General features: G+C 41.8%; 1 protein-coding gene across 1 annotated transcript in view; it reads left to right on the forward strand.

Annotated features, from left to right (window-relative positions):
- DNAH10 (dynein axonemal heavy chain 10) overlaps nt 1–22,938 on the forward strand; it is a 313,006-nt gene that overhangs the window by 155,914 nt on the left and 134,154 nt on the right. The window contains exons 28-35 of the mRNA XM_078767939.1: nt 4,106–4,367; nt 5,347–5,525; nt 9,788–10,023; nt 10,157–10,313; nt 13,266–13,499; nt 17,936–18,058; nt 18,240–18,473; nt 19,417–19,646. Of these exons, the coding sequence (XP_078624065.1) occupies nt 4,106–4,367; nt 5,347–5,525; nt 9,788–10,023; nt 10,157–10,313; nt 13,266–13,499; nt 17,936–18,058; nt 18,240–18,473; nt 19,417–19,646 (1,655 nt within the window). The remainder of the gene's footprint in view (nt 1–4,105; nt 4,368–5,346; nt 5,526–9,787; nt 10,024–10,156; nt 10,314–13,265; nt 13,500–17,935; nt 18,059–18,239; nt 18,474–19,416; nt 19,647–22,938) is intronic.

Genomic DNA, 22,938 nt, shown 5'->3' on the forward strand with positions numbered 1-22,938 from the left:
CGAACATCATATCAATATTCAGCATACATCTGAACCAGTAATGAGTTTACAGATGAGCACAAGCAAGCCATAACAAAGTGGCGGTACGTACCATCTATTTATGCACCTGCGACCTGCGTAGCATACAGTAAATGTCTCAGGTATGATCATAGTGCTGAATGACCGAGTTCTTATAACGGCCGCGTGGTGGACAAAAGACGCATGACACCTGGGTTCAGACGTTAGACAGAATTTCATGACATTCTCCCTGGCGTTAAAACTACACTACCCCATGGGGTGAAAAGCAAGCGGGATAGCAGTATAGAAAACATCAGTTAGCAAAAGGGTACATAGAGCAGCAATTCCTGTCAGTCCCAGCCGGCGATCGGGGCAGCGAATTTCTCTTCCGGCGCGTGTTCGGTAAGCGTCGGGAGCTTCACCCGCGAGACCAAATTCCCCCACGTCGGAATAACCACCTATCTCGGGAGACGGCGGTGGCGGCTCAGGGCCGACCGGATCTGGCGTGTGCAGGAGCGGAGTTGACGGTGAATGCCCCATCAACGGGTCCCCCTGGCTGAGTTCCGGCTGAACGGTATCCCCGCACAGAGCAAGATGACGCACTGAGACTAGATTCGCGTCCATTTGGCAGCAGCACTCGAGCGTGCTCGGGATTGCCTTGGAGAATGTGAACCTTGTCGACAAGTGGGTCATATTTACTTTGACGAACAGTGTGTTTGAGGAAAGCCGGTCCGGGCTCAGCTAGCCAGCCCAGCAAAGGTCGAACAGCACCAGAACGGCGCGAGTAACGAAACAGATGATCGTGAGGAATTTGATTAGTAGCTGTGAAAAATAAAGTCCTGATCGAGTTTAACGCCCTGTGCACCATCCAGGTCCATCGGTCCAGTCCTAGTCCGCGAGACTTAAGGCCCAGAGCAATGGCCTTCCATATAATGCCATTAAATCTTTCCACCTGACCGTTTGCCTGTGGCCTGTATGGGGTAGTATAGCTTGAAGCTATATTGCGCTGGAGCAAAAATTTCCTCACATCCTGGGACAGAAACACAGCACCTCGATCGGTGTGTACGTGAGCCGGATTCCCGAACATGGAGAACAAAATATGCAGACACCGGATAACCGTCGCAGCGGACATATCATTGCACGGGAAAGCAAAAGGGAATCTGGAGAACTCGTCAACTATCGTGAGGAGATAGCGAGAGCTATCCGAGGCCGGTCGGCTAGGACCAGCAGGTAGACACAAAGCTTGTAGAGGCCCTTTAAAGTCCATTGCCAGTCTCTCCCACGGCCAAGTAGCCTGAATCAGCGTACCCATCGGTGGTTTGTAGAAATGAGGTTTGAGTTCAGCACAAATGGAACAAGTGCGACACAGCTGCCGAATGTCCTCAACAGAGTAGGGCAAATTGTGACTGTGCACATAATGAGCGAAACGCGTCACTCCGGGATGGCACAACGTTTCATGAAGAACACGTAGATCCTCAAAGGAGGTGAGACTCGCACACACCGAAGGGCGTGATAATGCGTCTGCGGCGAGATTATCCCGCCCTGGGCGATACTTAATAGTGTAGCAAAAATTGGCAAGCTCTATCTGCCAGCGAGTGATCTTTTCGTTCTTAATGCACTGAGCATGGCGCGTGTCGTACATGAAAGTGACGCTTTGCTGATCAGTAATGACCTCAAAACATTTGCCAAGCAAATAGGGTCTCCAACGCCTAATAGACTCAACGATGGCGTACGCCTCCTTCTCAACAGATGAATGTCGTTTCTCCACGGAGGACAGAGACCTTGAAAAGAAGGCTACAGGTCACCCACCTTGAGAGAGCATGGCAGCTATCGCGTGGTCTGATGCATCGCTTTCCAAAACAAAGGGTTGACTGTCATCGATAGATGACACAGCGGCGCCAGCTATGTCGGACTTTAGGCCATAGAAAGTGGCCTTGGCGGCATGACCCATGGGGAACACTTTGCAATCTACAAGTGGGCGGACCTTTTCAGAAAAATTTTGGACCCACTTCGAGTAATATGCATAATAGCCCGAGGGCACGCTTCAACAAAGCGCGATCATGTGGTGGGGCCATGTCGAGCAAAGGTCGCAGTCGCTCCTTGTCTGGAGTGATAGTGCCTTGGGTCACGGAGTACCCCAGGAGATCTATCGTTCGGGCAGAATAGCGACATTTAGCCTCATTCAGAGTTAGCCGATATGTGCACGCAAGCTGGAGGAAACGCTGCAAATTAGCATCATGATGGGCCTGATCGTACCCACAAACTGTTAGATTGTCCAGGTAAATAAAGACATCGGTTAAGTGTTCCTTAGCGATTATGTCATCTATGGCCCTTTGAAAGCATGCCACCCCGTTTGTGACCCCAAAAGGTAATCGAGTGAACTGGTACAACCTCTGTCCGGATTCAAATCCGGTGTAGATGCGATAGGCCTCCACAATAGGGATCTGATGACACGCGCTTCGGAAATCTAATGTGCTGTAGATCGAGTACTGTGCCACCTGCCAAACCAGGGAATCCAATCCCGGGAGTTGGTAGGCGTCCAATTGCGTAAACCGATTAATCGTCTGCGAGTAGACGATTACTGTGCGTTTGCGATGATTTTCAGTCTGGACTACCAGAACTTGAGCCCTCCAAGGCGATCGACTATGTTTGATTATACCCTCCTTTAGAAGTTGGCTTGTTTCCTCCACTATAAATTGAGTGTCAGCCCGCGAGTATTGTCGCGATTTAACGGCAACCGGGGTGCAGTCATGAGTGAAATTTGGAAACAGCGTCAGGGGTTCAATTTCCATCCTGGCCAGAGCACACAGAGAGAGAGTATTATCACCTCCAAATTCCATTTCTAACCGTCCATGTCGATGGAGAAAATCGTGACCTAGTAGCACTTCTGCACGTAACGTTGGTAAAACCATTAAATGCACATCCGGAAACATTCGGCCATTAATCACTAGTTTCAGCCAGCATTCGCCTTTGGTATGCAGCCAAAGAGCTTGGGAAGCCATGAAAATCCTGCACGTTGTCCCGAGAATCGGCCAGCCATGCTTCTGGACGAGCCGCAAGTCAACATAGCTATCAGTAGAGCCCGGGTCGATCAAAGCGTTGACCATCTGTCCCTGAACCATGACTGTAATAACAGTGTTGGTTAACCCGGGGGGCCTGTAGTTGTCTAAACATCCAGAGGTGGCGATTGAGCCACGCACGCGGGTCCGACGCCGGCTAGTGTCGAGCATGGCGTAGTTGTCGAAACATCCAGAGGTGGCGATTGAGCCACGCGCGCGGGTCCGATGCCAGCTAGTGTCGAGCATGGTGCGGATCGCCCCTCGGGTGATGAAAGAGTTCCCGTCAAGGGCGTGCATGCTGCGCGAGGCCCGCATGGGGAGATCCCAGTCAAGGGCGTGCGACGGCGCTTCGCAGGCTGTGAATGGATCCTAGTCAATGTCGCGTGAGATGCAGATTGTGCCCCGGACCGTGCGAAAAGCACAGACAATGTCGGGCAAGTTCGCCGGCCCCATGTCGATCGGCATACCTTTGAAAAATAATCTTTCCATGAGCACGAATGGCACGTCACTTCACGCGCGGGGCAAACTGTTCTCAAATGATTTCGATTTCCACAAAAATAGCACTTTGGGGTACTCCCAGCAGATGGGGTCGTGGCAGCAGCGACTGTCACACTCGGGCCCGAAGCCTCGAGAGTGTCCGTTGTCCCCGATTCCAGCGGAGGTTCAGCATCTGCTCGCTCCGCTGCTGCAGCCCTCTCCGGTCGCTCACCGGTTAGCCCCGCAGTGACGTACTGATGATCGTATGCCTCCGATTGTGTCTGCGCCTTGTAGTAAATGAGCGCCAACTTATGGGCAGTCTGAAGACTTAGATCGGAAGTTTCTAGCAATCTTTGACGTATCATCGGTGAGTGTATCCCTGAAACAGATGAATCTCTCATTAAATCATCACAGACCTGTTCATGGGATCTAGGTTCACCTGTACAGTCCTTCGCTGAACGGCGGAGATCCTGAATGAAGTGGTCGATGGATTCCGAAGGGTCCTGTCGTCGTGAGGAGAGCAGGTACCAGGTGTAGACCATGCTTTGAGTCTTGATGTAGATTCGATGTAGTTCCGCTTCAGCAGTATCTTACGTGACGCACTGAGAAATGTACTGATAAACAGAATGGGAGACGCGAGAGTTAAGCACTGCGAGCTTGGTCTCATCTGGGAGATCAGCTTGGGCTCTGAGGTAACTCGTCAGCAGTCGAAGCCAATGTTGGAGCAGGGCAGCCGAGTCCGATGCTTGAGGATCCGCTCCGAAGATCGGTACGAGGATCAGCTTATGAGTCATCGTTGTCGATCAAGACAAGAGACGATTGAGATTAATTGTTGTAAGAATCAGAGTTACAACATTGACTCAGATCATGAGTTTAATCTCAATCGATCCCTAACAATACCTGTAAAGAGAACCAGCGAACATCATATCAATATTCAGCATACATCTGAACCAGTAATGAGTTTACAGATGAGCACAAGCAAGCCGTAACAACGTGGCGGTATGTACCATCTATTTATGCACCTGCATAGCATACAGTAAATGTCTCAGGTATGATCATAGCGCTGAATGGCCGAGTTCTTATTACGGCCGTGTAGTGGACAAAAGACGCATGACACCTGGGTTCAGACATTAGACAGAATTTCATGACACTCAACACTCTAGGTATGGGGTACCGAGTGTACAGTAGATCTTCGCTCAGTACTGTAAGTAAAACTCTTACCTTGCGCATGTTGGGATTTCTTCAAAATTTCTTCATTTAGTGCTATAAAGAGCATTAGCGACTGTTTAAAAAGCTAATCATCAGTGTTTGTGGTTCATAATATTCATTACTCTTTGCAGTAGGGTCATATTATTCATTACTGTTCATTATGTTCATTACTTCTGGTAGAGGCCGTTGCTCCCACGAAAACGCCACGATAATCTATTTTTTACGTTGACTCCCTGGAAAACCCCTTGGGGAGGTGGGATATTATTGGTATTAATGTTGTTTTGTAATAACATTGATATTACGCTGTTATCGTTAGTTTTGTTATTCGAAGCGGCCTTGGAAAAACGCCACGATAAAGCTAACTTAATATGGCTATACACCTCACACGCAACCCCATTGATGGCAATGGCGGGAAAACCAGCTCGGGAGAGAAAACACCCTTGGGGGGGGGGGGGCAAATTAATGTGCTACATCCTTCATTATGTAACCCTTGGTCATCCTGTCAAGTTTGGTTGAGTTTGGATAAGTAAGGACGGAATGTATTGGCGTCAAAAATTCATCAGACAGACACAAATGGCGTATTTTAGTATGATTTCCTTTTCAGGGTTAGAGTTGCTTGTTGAGTATGAAGAAGCAGTGAAAAAGCAGGAAGACAAGTTTAAGGAGTTTGCAAACACCGAGAGGCTGCTCGGCCTTCCCACGAGCTTGCATCCGGAATTGCAGAAGCTGCGGAGTGATCTGCAGGACTTCCGACATGTTTATGACATATACTCCTCTCATAAGGTAGGTCATGAGGCTCCCAAAGTATCAAATGGCTGGTGCTAAAGGTCCGAAACGTTGTGGGTAGACTAGTTCCTCCTAGTGGTTTCCATCATGTTTTTATGTTATTAGGGGTGACTCCTTTATGTGATCACGTTTTACGTGGCCATTTTTCCTTGGCGGCACTTTCGATAATACAAATGGCATGACACATTCAAACCTTAAATATAGCATTGTCTTGTGCAGCTACCTTTACCTCCACCACCGAAGGTGGACTAAGGTTGTGCTTTCAACAGATAGCTGTCTGTCAATCTGTCTGTCAGGAAGCAGGATAAATCAAAAAGTTATGAACGGATTCGGACAAAACTTGGTGGACAGATTGGATGTGCAACAAGAACGAATTGATTGGATTTTTGTGAAGATCCAGATGTGGATATTAGAATATTTAAAGAGATACTTCACCATTGAGAGATAGAGGGAAAAAAACGATATATAGCACAATATCTCAAAAATTGTGCACAGATTCAGACGAAACTTGGTGGACTAGTTGATTAATAGACAAGAACCAGCCAATCAGATTTTGGTTGAGGACCGGATACAAATCCAGCCGATCAGTGGGATACAAAACGTAATCTGTTCAGCCTGGCGGAGGTATGTGCTCTACTGAGCGCCGTTATAGTTTAAGAGTGGTTTAAGGCTCATGGAGGAGTTGGTACATAAATCACATGGCAGACATGGACATTAGAACGCGTCAGTGGGATTTTACATGAATGACAAGGATATTAGAACACATCAGTGGGATTTTACATGAATGACAAGGACATTGGAACACATCAGTGGGATTTTACATGAATAACAAGTACATTAGAACACATCAGTGGCATTTTAGATGAATGACAAGGATATTTGAACACGTCAGTGGGATTTTACATGAATGACAAGGATATTAGAACACATCAGTGGGATTTTACATGAATGACAAGGATATTAGAACACATCAGTGGGATTTTACATGAATGACAAGGATATTAGAACACATCAGTGGGATTTTACATGAATGACAACGATATTACAACACATCAGTGGGATTTTACATGAATGACAAGGATATTAGAACATGTCAGTAGGATTTTACATGAATGACAAGGATATTAGAACATGTCAGTGGGATTTTACATGAATGACAACGATATTAGAACACATCAGTGGGATTTTACATGAATGACAACGATATTAGAACACATCAGTGGGATTTTACATGAATGACAAGGATATTAGAACATGTCAGTGGGATTTTACATGAATGACAAGGATATTAGAACATGTCAGTGGGATTTTACATGAATGACTACGATATTAGAACACATCAGTGGGATTTTACATGAATGACAAGGATATTAGAACATGTCAGTGGGATTTTACATGAATGACAAGGATATTAGAACATGTCAGTGGGATTTTACATGAATGACAAGGACATTAGAACACATCAGTGGGATTTTACATGAATGACAAGGATATTAGAACATGTCAGTGGGATTTTACATGAATGACAAGGATATTAGAACATGTCAGTGGGATTTTACATGAATGACAAGGACATTAGAACACGTCAGTGGGATTTTACATGAATGACAAGGATATTAGAACATGTCAGTGGGATTTTACATGAATGACAAGGATATTAGAACATGTCAGTGGGATTTTACATGAATGACAAGGATATTAGAACATGTCAGTGGGAGTTTACATGAATGACAAGGACATTAGAACACATCAGTGGGATTTTACATGAATGACAAGGATATTAGAACATGTCAGTGGGATTTTACATGAATGACAAGGATATTAGAACATGTCAGTGGGATTTTACATGAATGACAAGGATATTAGAACATGTCAGTGGGATTTTACATGAATGACAAGGATATTAGAACACATCATTGGGAGTTTACATGAATGACAAGGACATTAGAACACATCAGTGGGATTTTACATGAATGACAAGGATATTAGAACATGTCAGTGGGATTTTACATGAATGACAAGGATATTAGAACATGTCAGTGGGATTTTACATGAATGACAAGGATATTAGAACATGTCAGTGGGATTTTACATGAATGACAAGGATATTAGAACATGTCAGTGGGATTTTACATGAATGACAAGGATATTAGAACATGTCAGTGGGATTTTACATGAATGACAAGGACATTAGAACACATCAGTGGGATTTTACATGAATGACAAGGATATTAGAACATGTCAGTGGGATTTTACATGAATGACAAGGATATTAGAACATGTCAGTGGGATTTTACATGAATGACAAGGATATTAGAACATGTCAGTGGGATTTTACATGAATGACAAGGATATTAGAACACATCATTGGGAGTTTACATGAATGACAAGGATATTAAAACACGTCAGTGGGATTTTACAGGAATGACAAGGACATTAGAACACATCGGTGGGATTTTACATGAATGACAAGGATATTAGAACACGTCAGTTGGATTTTACATGAATGACAAGGATATTAGAACACGTCAGTGGGATTTTACATGAATGACAAGGATATTAGAACACGTCAGTGGGATTTTACATGAATGACAAGGATATTTGAACACGTTAGTGGGATTTTACATGAATGACAAGGATATTAGAACATGTCAGTGGGATTTTACATGAATGACAAGGATATTAGAACACGTCAGTGGGATTTTACATGAATGACAAGGATATTAGAACACATCAGTGGGAGTTTACATGAATGACAAGGATATTAGAACACATCAGTGGGAGTTTACATGAATGACAAGGATATTAGAACACATCAGTGGGAGTTTACATGAATGACAAGAATATTAGAACATGTCAGTGGGATTTTACATGAATGACAAGGATATTAGAACACATCAGTGGGAGTTTACATGAATGACAAGGATATTAGAACACATCAGTGGGAGTTTACATGAATGACAAGGATATTAGAACACATCAGTGGGAGTTTACATGAATGACAAGAATATTAGAACATGTCAGTGGGATTTTACATGAATGACAAGGATATTAGAACACGTCAGTGGGAGTTTACATGAATGACAAGGATATTAGAACACGTCAGTGGGAGTTTACATGAATGACAAGGATATTAGAACACGTCAGTGGGAGTTTAGATGAATGACAAGGATATTAGAACACATCAGTGGGAGTTTACATGAATGTCAAGGATATTAGAACACATCAGTGGGAGTTTACATGAATGACAAGGATATTAGAACACATCAGTGGGAGTTTACATGAATGACAAGAATATTAGAACATGTCAGTGGGATTTTACATGAATGACAAGGATATTAGAACACGTCAGTGGGAGTTTACATGAATGACAAGGATATTAGAACACGTCAGTGGGAGTTTACATGAATGACAAGGATATTAGAACACATTAGTGGGATTTTACATGAATGACAAGGATATTAGAACATGTCAGTGGGAGTTTACATGAATGACAAGGATATTAGAACACGTCAGTGGGAGTTTACATGAATGACAAGGATATTAGAACACATTAGTGGGATTTTACATGAATGACAAGGATATTAGCATATAATTGACAGTATATGGGATTTGAACCTGGAGATCATGGGTGAATTTCTCAGATGTGAACAAACGGGACAACGTTGCATGTTTTTATCTTGTTTATTACCCTCGCCAGAGGAGAGGGTATTGCATTTGAGTCCGTTTGTTTGTCTGTTTGTCCGCACAGAATAAATATGATTTTCTCTTCAACCGTTGGTCCGATTGACAGGAAATATTCACCATTGGTGCACCTCCACCTGTAGAATTTTGTAATGATAATTATGACGTCATAGGTCACGTGGTTCGGCCGCCATCGTGGAAAAATCGAAAAACTTTACCTCTATATCTCGGAAAGCGCTGAATAGAAAAAATTGAGACATGGCTCATTGTAAAGAACTCTCCATGGGGAATAAAATATGTAATGATGATGTCATTGGTGCCTCCATTATGACGTCATAATTCGACAAGTACAAAACTTCATCCAATCAAGATGAAATTTCTTGAGCGCCATGTCGGCATAAACTGGTGGAGAAAAAATAAATAATGATGACGTCATCGGTCACGAAGTTCGGCCGCCATATTTGTTTTAACACAAAAGCCTTAAAAACCACTGAAAATACATCCTGGTGAGGGTCTGCAATCTCTGATTGCTCTTTTTCTTGTTTAACCTATGTATTTATCTGCCATTCTGCAAGCTCACATGTACCGTTATTGCACAGAATGAAGTGGCTGAGTGGTCTCAAATGCTATGGCGAGACCTCAAGGTACAGACTATTGAGGCTGCTCTAGAGAAGCACCTCAGTGCTGTACATGCGTTACCAGCGTCGGCACACACCCTTCCCACTGTCCCACACCTGGAGAGGAAGCTAAAGGCTTTCCGTAAATCCATCCCACTACTGCGGGACCTGAAACAAGAATCTCTACGTGAACGGTTGGTATCCACCCCTGTGTACATGCTCCCTTCAATCCATTTATCTCAGAGATGTACAATGTGTTATTTTGTCGTAATTTTGAAAAACAAAGTGGAGTGAATTATTTCGGGAATAATCATGATCCTGTTTCAGTCATTGGCAAGAGCTGATGGAAAAGAGCGGGCGAAGGTTCAATATAGACCCTGAGACTTTCACGTTGGAGGACATTTTTTCCATGGAGCTACACAAGTACTCAGATATCATCGGGCAGGTCGTGGACAGCGCGGCCAAGGAGCTCAGCATTGAGAAGGTAAAAAGGAGTCACAGTAAACGATCAATCAAAAACATCGTTATATTTAACATTATTTCGTCCGGGTGGACTTTTTGGTCATCCTATCTGAGCACGCTGTTCATGATGCCGATCTTCCAGATTCAAATTTGATGTGCTCTGTTCATTTGATTGTAATATATTACTAAGAGGAGAAGCGTCTGTATGTCTGTGTGTCACACTTCATTCTAAAAGATTCCTTCTGCCGTAGAATCATAAAAACTAGAATATAAGGCTCATCCACGGCGGGATGCATACTGAGACCAAACTTCTTTTATATATTATATGGTACCGTTGAAAACCAAATAATCGATTTACTTGGTTGGAAAGATAATAATCGATATACTTGATTGGAAAGCGAATAATCGATTTACTTGGTTGAAAACCAAATAATCGATATACTTGATTGGAAAGCGAATAATCGATTTACTTGGTTGAAAACCAAATAATCGATATACTTGATTGGAAAGCGAATAATCGATTTACTTGGTTGGAAAGCTAATAATCGATATACTTGATTGGAAAGCTAATAATGGATATACTTGATTGGAAAGCTAATAATCGATATACTTGATTGGAAACCAAAAATCTATATACTCGATTGGAAAGCTAATAATCGATATACTTGATTTGAAAGCTAATAATCGATATACTTGATTGGAAAGCTAAAACTCTATATGCTTGATTGGAAAGCTAATAATCGATATACTTGATTGGAAAGCAGATAATCGATTTACTTGGTTGAAAACCAAATAATCGATATACTTGATTAGAAAGCTAATAATCGATATACTTGATTGGAAAGCTAATAATCGATATACTTGATTGGAAAGCTAATAATCGATATACTTGATTGGAAAGCTAATAATCGATATACTTGATTGGAAACCAAATAATGGATATACTTGATTGGAAAGCCAACAATCGATATACTTGATTGAAAAGCTAATAATCGATATACTTGATTGGAAAGATAATAATCGATATACTTGATTGGAAAGCTAATAATCGATATACTTGATTGGAAAGCGAATAATCGATTTACTTGTTTGAAAACCAAATAATCGATATACTTGATTGGAAAGCTAATAATCGATATACTTGTTTGAAAACCAAATAATCGATATACTTGATTGGAAAGCTGATAATCGATATACTTGATTGGAAAGCTAATAATCGATATACTTGATTGGAAAGCTAATAATCGATATACTTGATTGGAAAGCTAATAATCGATGTACTTGATTGAAAACCTAATAATCTATTTACTTGGAACAAAAATTTGTGTCTGTTTATTCAAAAAGATGCTTGTTTCAAAAGCCTATATTTCCTGGATTGACGGAGAATCAGAATGAGACCTGAATGCAACGGTTTACTTTTTTATTTTGGTTATTTTATTTTTTGTATGCAGAATCGAGGCTCATGTAAGAGCTAATCCATTGGACATGAAAACATGCATAGACACATAAAACATACAATTAAGGGAGTGGTAGACAACAGGGGGAGAGAGGGAAGCACACAAGCACAACAACAGTAGAGAACAGGAGCGTTGGTAGATCTGTGGAAGGGGGAGTGCTGTGAGAGGTGGGGTACACGGTATAAAGCAAATGAACACTACTAGGAATTTCAGGAAAGAATTTGCGGATTGAAAGAGGCGGATTTGGGGTGAATTAGCGGGGGTAGAAAAGATCAGGGTTTTGGATGGGGGAAGATAAGAGATGGTGGTGAACAGCTGTTTTAAAGACCTGGAGGGAGGAGAGGGATTGAAGGGAGTGTGGGAGTTTGTTCCAGAGGCGGGATAAAAGAGGAATGAAAGAGTGAAGGTGAGCAAAGAGTCTTATTTATTATTCTACAACAGCAGGAACCTTTTAGAAGGACATTAAAGGAGCACACAAAATGATATATAGTAATACTTCTCGAAGCAAGAGAAAAATACATAAAAGTACATGGAAGGAAAACACAAACACCAACAACATCCACAGCCACCATGACAGCAGCAACAACAATCTCCTTAAAATGGGGGGAATAGGGACAGCAAGGTGAATAGGGACACAAACTGAAAAAAAGTTCGGAAACTGTTTTTGCTGAAAATTGATAACCATACTGATTTGTTGATATTTGGGTTGAAAGTGTTCTCTTGTTTTTTTAAAAAGCAACTTATAGTCCCTATTAACCCCATATATGGGTTGAATAGGAATAAATAGGATTTTTATGGCTCTCCCTATTCACCCCGTTTTACGGGTGAATAGGGACAGTCACTAATACAAAAAAATAATAAACAAGAAACAATCCTGAGTTTCCAACTTATTGCTAAATTGATAGCTCAGATGGATGCACATAATATGCACCCATAATATAAACCACGGTGCCAATGAAAAAAAATATGGGATAAAAAGTTTCTCCAAACTGTCCCGATTTCTTGATTATTTATTTTTCTTCCCCCACTCTTCCCTGCTGCCCAGATTTGTCATTATCTGCGTCTTGAGGCATTCATTATATGTTTATTGCGTTCACAACAGACTATAACGGACCAGAACCTAGATCTACTGGAATCTATACACAGTACCCCAGAGAGGATAATAACACGACCCTTCCTGCCATTCCCTCGGGATAGCGTGCACTGGTTTGTTGAAATGCCATGAAGATGCACTTTACCTGGAAAGAGTAACATCTCTGAGAGACAATATTAATCTGACTTTCTTATTTCTGATGAAGACATTAGAAATCCATTATTACCTTTTTACAAAAATTAGACATTTTGGAACGGGACCTAATTTAATTTTAATTATCTATAATTAAACATCTTGATGTATTCTAACCTTTCCGGGTTACTAATTGTGGTGGCCTAGTGAGGCACTGTAATGCTGAGCTTCCAATGGGAGACCGAAAAGCATAACTTCCCTTTTTACTTTGTTTTTTCCTGCACCTTTCCAGGGTATCCAAGAGGTGGTGGACACCTGGAAAGTCATGGAGTTCACTATTTTGCAGTCTGTGATTGGCCAGCGTGACTGTGGCTTCATCCTGGGAGGAACAGATGTCATATTGCAGAACCTTGATGACAGCAGTATGCTACTGCAAAGTATGATGGGAAGCCAGCACATTGGGCCATTCTTCACTACTGTGCAGGCATGGGCGAAGACTCTGTCCCTCATAAATGAAGTCATCGAGGTGACCAGTCTGCGTTAGGCCTTTATGCTCTCTAATAAGCCAATTGACATTGTATGTAAGAATTTCACCGACTTTCATTTTCAAACTAAACTTATAGTAAATTGTCGACGGTTCTTAATACCAGGCACAAATCGTCTTCCTTGTTTGTGTCGGAAATGTAAAAACGTAAATTGAGAATGGGAAGAGAAAGGAGGATGATTGCAGAGTCGAGCAATAATGGGAGGAGTGCGGGAAGAAGATAAATTCGTTTGGAAAGATAGTGAAGGGATGGGGCAAATGTAGAACATAAAAAGGGGAGTAAAGGGGTCAAATACAACATGTTTGTATGTTTAATGAACAAATGTCCCACATTCCTAAAAGAATGGAGGTGGAGGTTATACCGAGTTGAGTCGATTGGTTGAAGAATAATTTTTTTCTCACAAAGCATTATACAGGGTCCGTCAGGGAGGTGTGACGATTTTCAGAAAACTCGTACACAGTTATTTTTAGTCGAATTTCAATTTTTATTTTTTTTAAAGACTACATATATAATGCCATGTAATAGTAATACACTGTAACAAAGACATTTAAAAAATGTAATTCATGTTTGAAAAATGACATCATCTAAATGGCGGCCGTTCTTGTCCAAGCATTCTTTCAAACGTGCGGAAAAGTTCCAGCATTTCTCAGCACAGCAGCATCCCTCAGCAGTTCCAGCATTCTTTCTGCGAACGTAAACCGCCGTACGAAATCATTCTGCTGCAGTTCTTGAACCACAATGATTTTGTACGCGTGATAATGAAGGTCCAAGTGCAAAATTCGACGAACTGATCCATCTGACATCCGTAGAGCGCGAGCGTGCCGTACCGCTGACCGACGAGGGCTGGCCTCCACAGCTTGTCGAACCCTTTCGATGTTTTCCGGGGTCCTAACGGTTCGATCACCTCCCCGAGCTGCTCCCGGCCTCACAGATCCAGTTGTCCTGAGGTTTTTTACCCACTTCAATATCGTGTTTCGAGACGGAACGGCGCCACGTCGACCAACATTGAAGTGAGTACGAAATCTGCGCTGTGTAAGCACCACCGAACTATCCGTTTGAATAAACGTCTCAACAACAAAGAAGTTCAATCGTCCACAGCTCCATGGCTACTGAAATGGCACCTAACAACGAGTAACCAACAGCCATCACGCATGCGCTAGACCCCCCACTTGCATTGTTATACCCAATTCAAACATGAATTACATTTTTAAAATGTCTTTGTTACAGTGTATTAAATGGCATTATATATGTAGTCTTTAAAAAAAATAAAAATTGAAATTCGACTAAAAATAACTGTGTACGAGTTTTCTGAAAATCGTCACACCTCCCAGCCGGACCCTGTATAAAGAATGTGATTTGTCTCTGTCGTGTCTCTCTGTTTGACTGATTTTTGTCCTGCAATATATTCGGTCGTTACTTGTCCAATCTCAATCAGACTTGACATGAGTACTAAGGGTCACACAATGGAGGTTGTAGCAACTTAAATTCCTCCCCCAACTCCCCCCCCCCCCCCCCCCCACCCTAAGTGGTTTTCTCCGTCAAAGGGCTTGCGTGTTGAGGTGTATATCAAGGATAATAACATGACTCCCCTGACCTTTTCAATGACCTGATCTAACATAAGTAATGGCAATAATAATAAGGAAATAACATGACTCTCCTGACCTTTTCAATGACCTGATCTAACATAAGTAATGGCAATAATAATAAGGAAATAACATGACTCCCCTGACCTTTTCAATGACCTGATCTAACATAAGTAATGGCAATAATAATAAGGAAATAACATGACTCTCCTGACCTTTTCAATGACATGATCTAACATAAGTAATGGCAATAATAATAAGGAAATAACATGACTCTCCTGACCTTTTCAATGACCTGATCTAACATAAGTAATGGCAATAATAATAAGGAAATAACATGACTCCCCTGACCTTTTCAATGACATGATCTAACATAAGTAATGGCAATAATAATAAGGAAATAACATGACTCTCCTGACCTTTTCAATGACCTGATCTAACATAAGTAATGGCAATAATAATAAGGAAATAACATGACTCTCCTGACCTTTTCAATGACCTGATCTAACATAAGTAATGGCAATAATAATAAGGAAATAACATGACTCTCCTGACCTTTTCAATGACCTGATCTAACATAAGTAATGGCAATAATAATAAGGAAATAACATGACTCCCCTGACCTTTTCAATGACGTGATCTAACATAAGTAATGGCAATAATAATAAGGAAATAACATGACTCTCCTGACCTTTTCAATGACCTGATCTAACATAAGTAATGGCAATAATAATAAGGAAACAACATGACTCTCCTGACCTTTTCAATGACCTGATCTAACATAAGTAATGGCAATAATAATAAGGATAATAACATGACTCCCCTGACCTTTTCAATGACCTGATCTGACATAAGTAATGGCAATAATAATAAGGATAATAACATGACTCCCCTGACCTTTTCAATGACCTGATCTGACATAAGTAATGGCAATAATAATAAGGATAATAACATGACTCTCCTGACCTTTTCAATGACCTGATCTGACATAAGTAATGGCAATAATAATAAGGATAATAACATGACTCCCCTGACCTTTTCAATGACCTGATCTGACATAAGTAATGGCAATAATAATAAGGATAATAACATGACTCTCCTGACCTTTTCAATGACCTGATCTAACATAAGTAATGGAAATAATAATAAGGATAATAACATGACTCCCCTGACCTTTTCAATGACCTGATCTAACATAAGTAATGGCAATAATAATAAGGATAATAACATGACTCTCCTGACCTTTTCAATGACCTGATCTAACATAAGTAATGGCAATAATAATAAGGATAATAACATGACTCTCCTGACCTTTTCAATGACCTGATCTGACATAAGTAATGGCAATAATAATAAGGATAATAACATGACTCCCCTGACCTTTTCAATGACCTGATCTAACATAAGTAATGGCAATAATAATAAGGATAATAACATGACTCCCCTGACCTTTTCAATGACCTGATCTGACATAAGTAATGGCAATAATAATAAGGATAATAACATGACTCCCCTGACCTTTTCAATGACCTGATCTAACATAAGTAATGGCAATAATAATAAGGATAATAACATGACTCCCCTGACCTTTTCAATGACCTGATCTAACATAAGTAATGGCAATAATAATAAGGATACTAACATGACTCCCCTGACCTTTTCAATGACCTGATCTGACATAAGTAATGGCAATAATAATAAGGATAATAACATGACTCCCCTGACCTTTTCAATGACCTGATCTAACATAAGTAATGGCAATAATAATAAGGAAATAACATGACTCCCCTGACCTTTTCAATGACCTGATCTAACATAAGTAATGGCAATAATAATAAGGATAATAACATGACTCCCCTGACCTTTTCAATGACCTGATCTAACATAAGTAATGGCAATAATAATAAGGATAATAACATGACTCCCCTGACCTTTTCAATGACCTGATCTGACATAAGTAATGGCAATAATAATAAGGAAATAACATGACTCCCCTGACCTTTTCAATGACCTGATCTGACATAAGTAATGGCAATAATAATAAGGATACTAACATGACTCCCCTGACCTTTTCAATGACCTGATCTGACATAAGTAATGGCAATAATAATAAGGATAATAACATGACTCCCCTGACCTTTTCAATGACCTGATCTAACATAAGTAATGGCAATAATAATAAGGATAATAACATGACTCCCCTGACCTTTTCAATGACCTGATCTAACATAAGTAATGGCAATAATAATAAGGATACTAACATGACTCCCCTGACCTTTTCAATGACCTGATCTGACATAAGTAATGGCAATAATAATAAGGATAATAACATGACTCCCCTGACCTTTTCAATGACCTGATCTAACATAAGTAATGGCAATAATAATAAGGAAATAACATGACTCCCCTGACCTTTTCAATGACCTGATCTAACATAAGTAATGGCAATAATAATAAGGATAATAACATGACTCCCCTGACCTTTTCAATGACCTGATCTGACATAAGTAATGGCAATAATAATAAGGATAATAACATGACTCCCCTGACCTTTTCAATGACCTGATCTAACATAAGTAATGGCAATAATAATAAGGAAATAACATGACTCCCCTGACCTTTTCAATGACCTGATCTAACATAAGTAATGGCAATAATAATAAGGATAATAACATGACTCCCCCTGCTGCTTCTGTAGTAAGCGGGTGTACTAGTTTTTTTTTTTCAAATCACTATTATGACTTTTGTTTACACTTGACTGAAACTCGGTCTTTCTAATAGAGTGAAAACGATGATCCCGACGTTAAGATGATGATAAAGATGAATTTTTACAGGTATGGCTGCTGGTGCAGCGAAAATGGATGTATCTGGAGAACATCTTCACTGGGGGAGACCTTCGTGCTCAACTTCCAGATGAGGCCAGTGGGTTTGATGATATCGATGGGCGCTTCAAGAAGGTGAGGTCATTGATCTGCTGGGCCTTTTTGAGTTATTTTTGGGAACGCTGTTTTGTCTTCCAATGAATTAATTTTTAATTCAATCAATTGACGTTGAAACCATTGGAAGTGGGGAATAACATGGCAAACGAAAAATCACTGTGTTAAGAAGGTTTATGTTTATGTGGTGGTTTTGCTCTAGATCATGGTGGATACCACGAAGAACCCTCTTATCAAGAGTTGTTGCCAAGAACCGGGCAGGCTTTCTGAGCTACATGCCTTGAACCAAGGTCTTGAGATCTCCCAGAAGAGACTCAGCACCTACCTGGACTCGAAACGCAACGTCTTTCCCCGCTTCTTCTTCCTCTCGGATGATGACCTTCTGAATATTCTTTGCAAGAAGGATCCTGAAGGACTTCAGGAGCATATAGCGAAGGTTATCTGATCATTATTGCCTGGAACTCAAACCGGTTTTATAAATATTTTGCTTTTCATTCATTCACACAAGTCAGGTGATACTCCCATCATCATATCATCATTTGGCAGTTCCTTTTCAAACACACAGGTAAACAACCCGTCTTTGTGTCCGTCCGGGTTAAATTTGGCGTATTTTCCTGACTTGTAATACCGCCTCCCACCTAAAGCGGTGTAAGACCATCTACATTTACTTAGAAGGAATTGGAGTCTTCCCCCACCTTAAATCCCTGGGAATATTACTATTTTACCACCTGAAACCATTCCGTGTACATCCCGAGTATAAACAACGGTTTTTAAACTCATTCCGTCCAGTGGTTCAGGTGTATGTGCCGGTCAAACACACATTCTTCAATGACAGTATAATGTTTTGTTATTTGATCATGAGTGTGGGTGGAGTGGAGACGGAGGCATGTGGGTCATAAATTGATACAAATAATGTTAAGTTCTTGCACGTCATCATTGAATGAATGAATGAATGAATGATCGTTTTAAGGCCATTTTCCCCGCTAGAGCGGGGGTTAGCTCTTGCGGGCCCCATGACAATCATGGTTCCCTGTTTGAGGCAATGTTTTTATGGCCGGATGCCCTTCCTGACGCCAACCATTGGTCGCCTCTTACGATGCGCAGGGTTACGGTGTACCTATTCTAATCCGGGGTCCACACCGGGATCATTCATCCCAGCAAGCTGGTACTGAATTTGCCGACCTCGGAAGGATGACAGGCTGAGTCAACCCCCCTGGCGTTAATTCAGCGATCGACCGGGATTCGAACCCAGGATCCTAGGATCCCAAGCCGGCACCCTAACCGCTAAGCCAACACCAAGCATCATTATTCAACCGTATTATAATATCCAGGAAAAAAAGGAGAATTTCTCTGAAATGTGTGACCTTTGCATTTGTCAGATGTTTGACAATGTGGCATTGCTCCGGCTTGTTGAGAATCCTTGCAATATCGAGGGTATGGCGGTGACAGCAATGGCATCTACTGAGGGTGAGGAGATGCCCTTCCTCAATGCGGTTCCAACAGAAGGCCCTGTCGAGGAATGGATGACAGCAGTATCACAGGAGATGCGCCGATCAAACCGTCACCTCATCAAGCAGGCTGTGTACACCTACTGCCAGGACACGAGCAGGTTGGGTTCGTTTTCTACCCCCATTTCCGTTTTCTGAATAAGTTTTGAGGATCATGTAATGGCTGAATGACAGGGGGTTTAAGATTAACTGCCAAAGGAGTGGTAACAATGGGTCAATTTGAGATGTAGTGTTCAAAATAGTTGAAAAGGTCTTCGGTAGGTATGGTCCATGACGTGAGATGGCAATGACCCAGTATCTTGAAAGAGCAACAGTGAATGGACGCAGGAAGGTAACATCACAGGTATATTGCAATGAAGGATAAATATATTGGCTTGTTTGGCATTCCCATCTGAGCACGAGGTTTATGACTCAAAGATTCCAGGTGTAAGCCCCATATACAGTGCATTCAGAAAGTATTCAGCCCCCTTCACTTTTTTCACATTTTGTTATGTTGCAGCCTTTTGCTGAAATCGTTTAAATTCATTTTTCCCTCATCAATCTACACTCAATACCCCAAAATGATAAAGAGAAAACAGGATTTTAGAAAGTTTTGCAAATTTATTAAAAAGAAAAAACTGAAATATCACATTGACAAAAGTATTCAGCCCCTTTGCTATGACACTCGAAAGTTAGCTCAGGTGCCTCCCATTTCTCTTGATCATCTTTGAGACGTTTCTACACCTTGATTGGAGTCCATCTGTGGTAAATTCAATTGATTGGACATGATTTGGAAATGCACACACCTGTCTATATAAGGTCTCACAGCTGACAATGCATATCAGAGCAAAAACCAAGCCATGAGGTCGAAGGAACTGCCTGCAGAGCTCAGAGACAGGATTGTGTCGAGGCACAGATCTGGGGAAGCCCACAAAAAAATCTCTGCTGCATTGAAGGTTCCCAAGAGCACAGTGGCCTCCATAATTCTTAAATGGAAGAAGTTTGGAACAACCAGGACTCTTCCTGGAGCTGGCCGCCCGGCCAAACTGAGCAATCGGGGGAGAAGGGCCTTGGTAAGAGAGGTGACCAAGAACCCGATGGTCGCTCTGGCCGAGCTCCAGAGATCCGGTGTGGGGATGGGAGAAACTTCCAGAAGGACAACCATCACTGCAACACTCCACCGATCTGGGCTTTATGGCAGAGTGGCCAGACAGAAGCCTCTCCTCAGTGAAAAACACATGAAGCCCGCTTGGAGTTTGCAAGAAAGCACCTCAAGGACTCAGACTGTGAGAAACAAGATTCTGTGGTCTGATGAAACCAAGATTGAACTGTTTGGCTCTGTTCAAATGTTCAAATGTTCAAATGTTCTGTTCTGAAAAACTGTTCAAATGGAAAACGTGGTTTTACCCACAGGTGGTGTGTTCAGATGTAAAATGTGGTTTTACCCACAGGTGGTGTGTTTAGATGTAAAATGTGGTTTTACCCACAGGTGGTGTGTTCAGATGGAAAATGTGGTTTTACCCACAGGTGGTGTGTTCAAATGGAAAATGTGGTTTTACCCACAGGTGGTGTGTTCAGATGGAAAATGTGGTTTTACCCACAGGTGGTGTGTTCAGGTGGAAAATGTGGTTTTACCCACAGGTGGTGTGTTCAGATGGAAAATGTGGTTTTACCCACAGGTGGTGTGTTCAGATGGAAAATGTGGTTTTACCCACAGGTGGTGTGTTCAGATGGAAAATGTGGTTTTACCCACAGGTGGTGTGTTCAGGTGGAAAATGTGGTTTTACCCACAGGTGGTGTGTTCAGATGGAAAATGTGGTTTTACCCACAGGTGGTGTGTTCAAATGGAGAACGTGGTTTTACCCACAGGTGGTGTGTTCAAATGGAGAACGTGGTTTTACCCACAGGTGGTGTGTTCAAATGGAGAACGTGGTTTTACCCACAGGTGGTGTGTTCAAATGGAGAAGGTGGTTTTACCCACAGGTGGTGTGTTCAGATGGAAAACGTGGTTTTACCCACAGGTGGTGTGTTCAGATGTAAAATGTGGTTTTACCCACAGGTGGTGTGTTTAGATGTAAAATGTGGTTTTACCCACAGGTGGTGTGTTTAGATGTAAAATGTGGTTTTACCCACAGGTGGTGTGTTCAAATGGAGAACGTGGTTTTACCCACAGGTGGTGTGTTCAGATGGAAAACGTGGTTTTACCCACAGGTGGTGTGTTCAAATGGAAAACGTGGTTTTACCCACAGGTGGTGTGTTCAAATGGAAAACGTGGTTTTACCCACAGGTGGTGTGTTCAGATGTAAAATGTGGTTTTACCCACAGGTGGTGTGTTCAAATGGAGAACGTGGTTTTACCCACAGGTGGTGTGTTCAGATGGAAAACGTGGTTTTACCCACAGGTGGTGTGTTCAAATGGAAAACGTGGTTTTATCCACAGGTGGTGTGTTCAAATGGAAAACGTGGTTTTACCCACAGGTGGTGTGTTCAGATGTAAAATGTGGTTTTACCCACAGGTGGTGTGTTTAGATGTAAAATGTGGTTTTACCCACAGGTGGTGTGTTCAGATGGAAAATGTGGTTTTACCCACAGGTGGTGTGTTCAGGTGGAAAATGTGGTTTTACCCACAGGTGGTGTGTTCAGATGGAAAATGTGGTTTTACCCACAGGTGGTGTGTTCAAATGGAAAATGTGGTTTTACCCACAGGTGATGTGTTCAAATGGAGAACGTGGTTTTACCCACAGGTGGTGTGTTCAGATGGAAAACGTGGTTTTACCCACAGGTGGTGTGTTCAAATGGAAAACGTGGTTTTACCCACAGGTGGTGTGTTCAGATGGAAAATGTGGTTTTACCCACAGGTGGTGTGTTCAGATGGAAAATGTGGTTTTACCCACAGGTGGTGTGTTCAGATGGAAAACGTGGTTTTACCCACAGGTGGTGTGTTCAGATGTAAAATGTGCTTTTACCCACAGGTGGTGTGTTCAGGTGGAAAATGTGGTTTTACCCACAGGTGGTGTGTTCAGGTGGAAAATGTGGTTTTACCCACAGGTGGTGTGTTCAGATGGAAAATGTGGTTTTACCCACAGGTGGTGTGTTCAGATGGAAAATGTGGTTTTACCCACAGGTGGTGTGTTCAAATGGAAAATGTGGTTTTACCCACAGGTGGTGTGTTCAGGTGGAAATGTGGTTTTACCCACAGGTGGTGTGTTCAGATGGAAAATGTGGTTTTACCCACAGGTGGTGTGTTCAAATGGAAAACGTGGTTTTACCCACAGGTGGTGTGCTCAGATGTTTAATTCCGGTGGCGGTATTGGCAATTCACGGTCTCCAGTAGCTTGGATCGAAATCCTTAATCCTTTTGCCTTTAGATGGGTATGAATCCACAACCTCGTGTGAGTACACACCATTCCATGGA

The sequence above is a fragment of the Myxine glutinosa genome, chromosome 14 (genome assembly GCF_964187855.1).
Source record: "Myxine glutinosa chromosome 14, kmMyxGlut1.1, whole genome shotgun sequence".
Taxonomy (NCBI): Eukaryota; Metazoa; Chordata; class Myxini; order Myxiniformes; family Myxinidae; genus Myxine; species Myxine glutinosa.